General features: G+C 43.3%; 1 protein-coding gene across 1 annotated transcript; it reads left to right on the top strand.

The window, feature by feature from the left end:
• On the top strand, nucleotides 1-8,688 carry palb2 (partner and localizer of BRCA2). The gene is made up of 12 exons (XM_085355686.1): nucleotides 1-78; nucleotides 157-216; nucleotides 306-486; nucleotides 621-2,054; nucleotides 3,528-4,849; nucleotides 4,984-5,136; nucleotides 5,456-5,538; nucleotides 6,408-6,554; nucleotides 6,700-6,816; nucleotides 8,020-8,107; nucleotides 8,198-8,373; nucleotides 8,463-8,688. Exons 1-12 carry the CDS (start codon nucleotides 1-3, stop codon nucleotides 8,686-8,688), a joined length of 4,065 nt encoding a protein of 1,354 aa, XP_085211812.1.
• Nucleotides 8,689-9,714: the final 1,026 nt, after the last annotated feature.

The following is a 9,714-nucleotide window of genomic DNA, read 5'->3' as shown; positions in this document are numbered from 1 at the left end:
ATGGAGACCACTGTGGGAGATATTCTGCACTGTGAGGAGCAGCTGAGATCTACGCTGCATTCTGATGATAAGGAGAAGGTAACCTGCATTTGTCCTCACACCTGAGCCACATAAAATGCTGCCATGACCTCTGAGATTAATGTTGTCTTTTCTCAGCTTCGTAGGAAGTTGGCTGAATTACAAAGGGAATATCTCAGGACAGCCCAGAGACTGCAGGTGAGTGTCTTTCATTGTGCTATAAAAAGAAAAATGTAAAGAGCATTTTTGTCTCATATATATATATATATGCATACATCTGCAAACAGCGTGCCGAGCGCTTGGAGGCAGTACAGAAACATGTGAGGAGCAGGATCGCTGAACAAAACCACCTGGAGCAAAGAGACACGGAGGCTGCATCAAATCTCCGTCTCAATCCTTCTTCATTGATACTGAACCGCAGCGGTGACACAGCTCAGGGCTTAACTCAGAGCCAGAGACACACTGAAGGTAACACTTGATCATGGGACATTTGCTTTGTCATATGGATGAGACTACACTGTTATTACTGTCAGAGGCACAGCGTGTTTGGCCTGTAATAAAAGCAGAAAGTGAAATTCACAAATCATCTGATTTTTTGCCAGGTCCAGCTGAATCTGACAACTCAAGGAGAAACCAGGTGATCAAGTTCTCACTTCCATCTGATGCTTGCCCGCAAACGCCAGATCTCAGCCATGCTGAACCTACAGGTTATAGAACAGGTTCTTCCCTGCGCCTCAGGTCACGACGCAGCCGCCTACGCTGGGAAAGTAGGAGCACAGAGAACAATGAAAAGGGACAGGAGCAGGGTGAGGGGATGGAAAGTGCCAAAAGAGCAGGAGAGGAGGAGAAACTCACATCAGATGAAGCAGATGCTATAAATGAAAGTGAAGAGCTTTTTTCTGGTACAGATTCTGAGTCTCCCTCTCTGCTGCTTACACACTGGAGCACACATGGATATACTGAACCAGGGGATATTCAGGGAAAAGACATCCCTAGATCCCAAGAACAAAAGGAAAAAGATGCTGAGGAAAAAGGTGAAGGGGAGAAAGAACCTGAGTCATTGTTGCTCACAACACAAACTGAAAACAAGGGGCAGGATGACACACAAAACAAACCGAGAAAAGAAGGGGCGAGAGGAGAGGATGGTGGAAATAGTAGAGGACGGAATGAAGAGAACATTAGTAAAGACACTGAACAAAATGTAGGGGACAAAACAGAAAGTAAAAAAAGGCATGATTATAGTGTGGAAGTAAAAGAGGAAAAGAATGAGTTGACTGGAGGTGGAAAAAGTGGGAGCCTTATGGACTCCTGTACATTAGTGGAGGGACTACTTTTCCCAGTGGAATACTACGTTCGAACCACAAGACGGATGACATTTTCACAGAGCCAGCCTGACATGCAGGCTGTAATAGAGTCCCAGCTGAGCAGGGGACGACATCACAGGAGTCGAGGTCGTGCCAAAGGACAGAACAGGAGCACACAGAGCAGCGACCTTTCACAGCCGCACACTCAGACAGATTTCTTCTCTCTAACAACTGCATCTGGGGACCCTAACAAACCATCACAGGCTGTTGCATCTGTGTGTGCATCTGCTGAACACAGCCAGAACTCTGGTAAGATTTCAGCTTGTCAGATGGACTCTAGTTTTTCTCCCACGTCTGCTCGTCCAGCACGAGGCCGGAAGAGGAAGAGAGGCACGGGGAGAGGGAGATCTCAGACCGGACGAGCCTCTAGTTTGAACACACATCAGTCACCAGGTGAGCAAACCTCAGATGATCCCCAACCTACAGACATTCCAGTCTCTTCCTGTCAGTCTCTCCAAGAAGCTGATGGACCAGAGCCATGCCCAATCCCAGGAGAAACCGACCTAGCAACAAATGAACCACAGCACGTGCCCACACACATCACTGATCCTCCGCTTACTTCTGGAGATAATAGAGCTTCTTCCAGCTCTGCCTCTGGACATCCAGAGGAGGTCTATGAAATCTTTATGAAGAGGAACAACAAGGCTTACAGATCCCCACACATGAACCAAAGTAAGACTTGTATGAGTATGAATCAAATAGAGCCCAGCGTATATTTCGGGTAATATCAGATATTTGCTGATAGATCTGTATCTGCATTTATAATGGCTGATAAATTCAAATTTTAAGAAAGACATGAAATAACTTGTTAGGAGGGCACTCTCCAAGGTCCCAACAACCAGCTAATCTGAGCAGAGTCGGCAGTAAATGAATAATCTCTGATTTGTTGTCCCAGTGAAACAAGTGAACTTTTTAACAGCATTATTACATTACCTCAGTAAGGACTCGTAAATAACCACATACAACAAACGTTAGAATAATCTGTTTTTCATGTGTCTGAAAGAAAGAAATATTGGCTCATATATTGCATGTTTAAATGACAATTGTCTATCATTATTGGTCATATATTTGTTGGGCTCTGGTATCAGTCTTTGTCTATGTGTCTGTGCATCATTATAAAAATACCCTGAGACCTATGTTCACTCTATAAAGTGAATTGTGACGAAAGGGTGAGCGCAAGATCTATTTACACCCATTTCTAAAACAACCTTCCTCCTTAAGGTTATGTTCATGTCTATGTGCTTTATCTGACACATATTCCACGCGTTCAGATTATAAAAACATCACAGAAATTGGAGAGACTCATCTCAAAGACTTTTGGATTCATTTGACTGTTGTGGCCAAAGAGACAGCGTTAAAAACATTATTTGCGTTGCACATTTTGATACAGCACAATGTTTCGATGCAGTTATGTAGTGGTATAAAGCAATGAGTGCCTCTGCAGTGTAGTGGTTAGCACATTTGCCTTACATGCAAAACATTCTTGGTTTAAGACTGGGAGGAGATGGTTTAAAATCTGGGCCAAATCAAGCGTGCATCCATCTGCTGTGCAGTCCCTTGGGAAATAAGAGATCAGCAGAAATTCCCAAACATGTTGCTGAGACCCACTTGAATGCACAGTTTGCTGCAATATACAGCCGCAATTTTTAATTCAGTGTGTCACACTTTGCATGCACTCTTTTAATTTTTTCCATAATAACCCTTCAAAAAGAACCTTCTGTCTTCAGCGTGAATCCTAACCCTCAGTGCACAGTTGCCATATGGTGGTGATTAAAGGGGTAGAAATGCCAAAGAAATGACGGCATTAGGTTAATTATAAGAATGGAAACTGGAAACTTTTGTTGTGTGAAGGAAACCACAGCCAATGCAGAGAACTGCACTTCTTCTTTTGATACAAGAAGTGCATCTAAGATGACACAGAGGCTATTTTGTGAGGAGATGAATGTAGATGTGCACTGAAAGTCTGGCTTGGTGTCTGGTGTCAGTTTAACTGTTTTAAAGTTCCCTGAACAGACCTACTGACATGATGACTGACAGGTTGTTCCTTCAGTCAGGTCATCACCCAGTATATACATAACAAGTTCTATATACAGTGACGAGCATGTTTTTGACTGAAGCTTTTATTTTCCACTTTGTGTTCTTCAGGTACATCGAGCTGGCGATCTCTCCTCTTGCCCTCCTTGTCACCGGCTCAAACGTCTCTGCTTCGTCTTCCCTCTCTGTTGTCTGGCCCGCTGATGAACTTGGACACCCACCAAGATTTTCATCTCCCAGATGACCAGTTTGCCTCCCTGAAGCTCCTCAAGCTTCGCCAAGTCACTGGAGAATCTGCAGTTGAACCTTTCTCATCCCCATCTTACAACACACGCAGCAGCTGGCGCCGCTTTGACTTTCGATGCACCGGCGCTGATGCAGCGACGCCTCTTCCTCTCCCGCTAAGCCTCACACCCACAATTGCAAGTTCACCAGGTCATAATGCAGAACAGCTGGCTGCTACCCAGTCCATACACATCCAGAGTGTATCAGAAGAACACAGGCTTACAGATAAAGTGATGAAGCACTCCTTCACTGAAGAGCAGCAGAGCTTGGCAGAGACTCACTCTAGCCCAACAGAGCCAGTGGGGCAAAAGTGTGCTAATGTCTGTAAGGAAACTGTGATTGTGAACTCTCATATTGAACTTCAGACTCTCATGAACTCTGCAGACAGACCAGTCTGCACAGAGAATGATGATGTCATCAATCACCCAGAAAAACTTAAAGTAAAACATCCTGAAAAACACACATATTGTGGTGTGGTCCATGCTTCAGAGGATCTGAGGTGTATAAATCACAGTGAAGAAGATAAAGTTACCACTGAGCTGGTTTCCTTTGAGTCACCTGTAGAGGAACTCTCCTCCAGCAGCTGCGCTGATAAACAAGCATGTAATGAAACAAACCCTCCAGGAAAACCTCTGAAGACTCCAAACAGACTTCCTGAAAATCAGACCAAATCTTCACACGGTGTCATCTCTCAGCTCATGTTGAGTTCCCCTCTGGCTTCAGCACCCTCCCTCTTTATAACCCCACACCTGCCTTCATCCACCCTAAGTACCAGCCCAAAACTACCCTCCCTAGGTCTCACCCCCCACCCTGTCACCTGCAGCCTCCCTCTGACCTCCTCCCCCTCTGCCCCTTGTCTCAACCTGCCTCCACCATACAGCCCTTCCAGACAGGTTCTCTCTCCTCCACCCCTGTCTCCCTGTCCCTCCATCACTTACCTCCCTCCTAGCCCCTCTGCTCTCTCTCCATCTGGAGAGATCCACCATTTATCTAAGCCACCAGTTAGGGCCAATCAGCATCACACAGTTGAACTCACTTCTCCCCCGAGTCCCTCCGGCCATCAGCTGGAGGACTCAGCTGGGCAGTTGGACCTGAGAACAGAGGAAACGAAAGAAGAACTTGTAATTAGACACATGCACACATTGAGGGTAAAAAAACTGTTTTATCCGTTGCTGTATAGTTAAAGATTATTATTTAGCTTAAATATAATTTAAGGGTGTGTGCATCTAAAGCATCCGTGACATTGTTCTTGAGTGAGTTACAGTTTTTTGTGTGTGTTCAGGCTGCAGCAGGAGGCATTCTGGTAGATGCTTGCTGTTTTCCTGGATCCTCAGACACTTTGTGTGTAGCAGCAGCAGGAAAGTGGGCAGTGTGCCTTTGGAGTCAAGCTTCAGCATCTGAATGGAAATTAATACACACCTGGACCTTTAGTGAGGTGAGTTTCTTATGGGCCTGCATATCAGAATGACTCTGTGGAGGTTTGAACATTAGCTAGAACTACTTTTTCTTTTTTACTGTTCCACTGATTAACACCTGGTTTCAGTAATCTGCCAGGAGCCCTAGCTATACAATATAAATACATAGTTAAAGATGAGCGTAAAGAATCCACGTATTAGAATAAGTTTCATCTTTGTTGTAGCTCAGTGTTATTGCACAAACAATATAAATTATACATAAATGTGATTAGTAAACTGCAGTTTGAATGTTTGGGAGATGCATAAAATCACATGGCAGTAATTGGTGTTTATTTGCAGCCAGTGATCAGTGTGTTTCATGTCCCGGATGCTGCTGGGCTGATCTGTGTGACTCTGGGTCAGCTGGAAATCAGAGAAGTGAGGTGAATACTAAACCGTAAATGATTATCTCTACCATGTACTGTCATGTAAAAACTAAGTACACCCCTCCTGCTTCCATAGGTATTAAGAGGGTAAGGACCAGCCAGGTGCTACTGATTAACTGCACTTGATTAACTGATCATCGACAAATCAAATTCTACAGGCCTCGATTAAAATGTTGCAGTTCATGACATTACAATTAGAAAAATACAGAAAATGAGTGGTTTGTTTGGAAGGTTTGCCAATAGAAAGGCTCTCAACAAAAGTGGAGATGTTTGGCAACAATACAGCAACATATTTGGAGAAAACCAAACACAGCACATCAGCACAAACAGCTCATACCAGCTGTAAAGCACGGGTGATGATTCTGACTTGCTTTGCAGTCACAGGACCAGTGTACCTTGCAGTCGTTGAGTTGATTAAAGTATTTAAGAATCAAATGTGAGGGAATCTGTCTGACACCTAAAGCGTGTCCCAAATTGGTTTTAACAGCAGGACAATGATTCCAAGTCTAGCAGCAAATCTATAACACAATATCTGAAAAAGAAAAGGATTCAGGTGCAACGATGCCGTCAAAGTCCAGACCTCAGCTTCAACCAAATGCTGGGGCAGGACCTTAAGAGAGCTGTGCTTGCAGACCTAAATGAACTGAAGCAACACTGTAAAAAAGAGTGGACCAAAATCCCTCCACAACGATGTGAGAGACTGACAAAATCATACAGGAAACCATTATTTCAAGTTATTCCTGCTAAAGGCGGTTCTACAAGCTGCTGAATCACGGGGTGTGCTTTTGCTTCGCCTGTGCAAATGAGCAGTTTTCATTAAGTTCAGTATAGTTTGTAAAATATTTGTATGTTGTCTGTGTGCACAGAGTGCTGTCATGCTCCAGCCTCATGCAGATATTGCTCTGTGAGGGGATTCTTCAGGCAGTGATTGGTGTGTCCCGGTCCAGAGTGGTGACCACCTCCCACTCAGCCACAGGTTCCACTCTGCAGGTGTTTACGCTGTCAGACTACAGGTAACACATCACAGTTTTCCTCTCCGCTGTCGCCTTTCATTGTGTCGATGTCACAGACTACATCTGCATTTGGGGTCCGAAGCTTACATAGAGTTGTCACGATTCGTGTCTCACTTCTCTTTTTTTCTTTTTCTTTTTCTCTCAGCTCACCAAGCTCTCAGACTCTGGTATCTCCAGGTGTTTGCGTGGGAGCGCTTGCACCAGTTGACGGACTTCCTGATGCTCTCATTGGTACAGATGAGGGCGGACACCTTTTTGTCTGGTAAACATAAATGTGATGATAAAAAGTCTAATTTAAAGATCAAGACTGCTGAATTCTGTTTCGGGTTTCTCTTTGGCTCTTCATTCGTTTCTGATGTTGTTAGAATCAGTTATTCAAACAGAGCTAATGACATCAGTAGGCTTGTGCTCCATCGGGACCACCTGACCAGTCAGTGTGTCAACTGACAACAGATGGGACAAGAGGAAGTTTAAAGACTCATCTGTTTGTTTCTGCTGCCCCCTACAGACAGAAAAAACAGCTTAAATAACACAAAACAAAACGTAATCAATCAAAATGTATTTATATAGCACATTTTTAAGACCGAAGTACACCAAAGTGCTTTCCATTAAAATCGCAGTACAAATAAAATCACAATAAAATATAAATTACAAATATATAAAATATAAGATAATTACATAATCTAAATACAGAGCCAGATGTAAAATACCCTAATTTGCCTTAAATGCTAGATCAAACAAATACGTTTTTAAACGTGATTTAAAAGACTGAATGGAATCTGACGCGCGAATATGAAGAGGGAGAGTATTCCATAGCCTGGGTGCAGCAACGGCAAAGGCACGGTCTCCTCTGGTCTTCAGCCGAGACCTAGGTTGCACCAAGAGCAGTTGGCCCGATGATCTTAGTGCTCTCTGAGGGCTGTACAGACAGAGGAGATCAGCTAAGTAGTCAGGTGCCATATTGTTCAGAATTTTATAAGTAAACAATAGAATTTTAAAATCAATTCGATATCTGATAGGAAGCCAGTGTAAATTTTTCAGAACAGGGGTGATAGAGTCAAACTTTCTAGTGCCGGTCAAGAGACGTGCTGCGGCATTCTGGACCAGCTGCAGACGCTGCAGAAGGGAAGATTGTAGACCCAAGTAGAGTGAGTTACAATAGTCCAGTCTTGACATAATGAAAGCATGAATGAGTTTCTCCATATCTTTGTGTGGTATGTAGGGTTTAGCCTTAGAGATTAGGCGTAGTTGATGGAAGCTAGTTTTTACCACAGTAGAGACCTGTTTGTCAAGTTTGAAGGAGCTATCCATGAAAACTCCAAGATTCCTGGCAGTATCAGTAAGGTGGTTAGCAACAGGCCCTGTCGTTTTGTTTTTGATAGAAAGAAATGTGATTTCAGCAGCAGCTTCATCTTTACCTCGAAGCTGCTCCCGCTTACAGTTAAATTGTTTCTGTTTGTTGTAGGAATCTAAAGACTGGACAGCTGCTGTGCAGAGTCCTCTTTGGAGAGGGTTTTTCTCACACAGCCTGCCTCAGAGGATATTCCTCCTGTGTAAGTAAAAGCAGTAAAAACAAAAAAACCATGCCCCTGTAACGCTGTCATTCTTTACATGATATAAGTCCTTTGCGTGTTTGTGCACAGGGAGTGTTGTTTGTCCTGCTGCAGCATCAGTTTCTAAGCTCTTTAGAAGACGAAGAAAAAGAAGGAAAAATAAAAGATCCTAAGACTGCATTTTTCTCCTTGGTCGCCATTAACCCTCTAAGTGGAAAATCCATCCCCGCTACTCAGCTGTACCCACCGGAAACCTGGGCTGGCAGGTGAGATGAGGAATGGAAGACGAGGTTTGTGTTTCTGCGTCACTTTTCAAACACACTGGCATATTTACATCTGTCACTTTGCTCTACAGGCTGTGTGAAGCCGACGTCAGTGGCTCCGGCGTGGTGGGCCTGAGTCAGAACGGCTGCGCCTGTGTGTGGGAGCTCGGGCACCCGGGGGCTTCGAGGATGGTGTGGGCTCCAGAGAGTGAAGGCTGGCAGCTGGCTCGATGGGGGGGATTAAACACGCTGGTGACTGGACATCACAACGGAGACGTGACTTTATACTGCTACAGTCAGAACTCGCGCTGCTGCTAAAAACGGACTTTTAGACGACTTTTTAATCAAATATAAACATCTTTGTTTCAGTCTGCGTTGACATAAAGACATTGGGGGGTTTCAGCGTCATGGTGGGGCACGGACACGTTCCCTTCATTTGATTTGGTTACTGCTGTAAACTGTATTGCATTTCAGGAATTTACCTTCAGCTTGAGTAAATTTAACATAAAAATCCAAAAACATGAGCTTTCATGTACTGTAAACTGAGCATGTACCATAAACCAGTCGCTGCTGTACAAGCTTTCTAACACGTCACACCCTAGAGCTCCTTTTAGGTCACTGTAACGTCAGACTGGAAATGTGTGTTTTATTACTGCAGCTGTTTTTGACTTGTTTATGTATGTGTATGTTGTATTTGTTATATAGAAAAGAAATCTTACTAAAGTTGGTTTTAAGATTTACATTAAACATTTGTGAATTCTTTATTTTCTGTACATTTTATCTACTTTAAGCCACAACTGTGGCTCAAAACAACAGACCATGTTTTTAAAAAGTATGCAGCGTTGGAAATACGATTACTCGAGTATATTACTGAAATGGATCCTGTAGTAATAAAATTACTAAAGGCCAGAAGTTTACTTACACTCATCATGGACGTGAACGTCGGCTGTCCGTGTTAAACGTCCCCTAGAAAGATGACCAGATCCTTTTTGATAATCATCAGCAAGCTTTTGTCATAATTCTGTCCAAATATTTAATCGTAATTCTTGTCAGAATTGGTGGTGAATTTAAACAAGTTGATCGGGCATGAACCCGGCTTTAAATGTTTGTCGACAAATATTTAAAAGGGGGTTTGGGAACAAGATTTTAGAGGTTTGGTGTTAGCCTGCTTTATCCAATCCAAAACCAGTTTTGATGTGTCCTTTTAAATAATTATTAAAACAGTGAATATTTTTGAGTTTGAGGTGAAACTTAAGAATTTTAAGGCATTTTTCCATCCTCATAATTTCATCCACTTTCTTCAATGCACCAGTAGCACCGGCAGCAAAATAGTCCCAGAGCATG

The sequence above is a fragment of the Diplotaxodon limnothrissa genome, linkage group LG6 (assembly GCF_057381915.1).
Source record: "Diplotaxodon limnothrissa isolate DT_005_m linkage group LG6, D_limnothrissa_male_GT1.1, whole genome shotgun sequence".
Classification (NCBI taxonomy): Eukaryota; Metazoa; Chordata; class Actinopteri; order Cichliformes; family Cichlidae; genus Diplotaxodon; species Diplotaxodon limnothrissa.
Note: the sequence above shows the minus strand (reverse complement) of the source record. Positions and strands in the feature narration are given on the sequence as shown.

What these genes read in the sequence shown, in the direction of transcription:
- palb2 (XM_085355686.1), top strand. Translation starts at nt 1, where the DNA reads ATGGAGACCACTGTGGGAGATATTCTGCACTGTGAGGAGCAGCTGAGA. An exon ending in ATCCCCACACATGAACCAAA is followed by an intron (nt 2,055 to 3,527) that starts GTAAGACTTGTA and finishes TGTGTTCTTCAG; the next exon opens with GTACATCGAGCTGGCGATCT. An exon ending in CTGGAAATCAGAGAAGTGAG is followed by an intron (nt 5,539 to 6,407) that starts GTGAATACTAAA and finishes CTGTGTGCACAG; the next exon opens with AGTGCTGTCATGCTCCAGCC.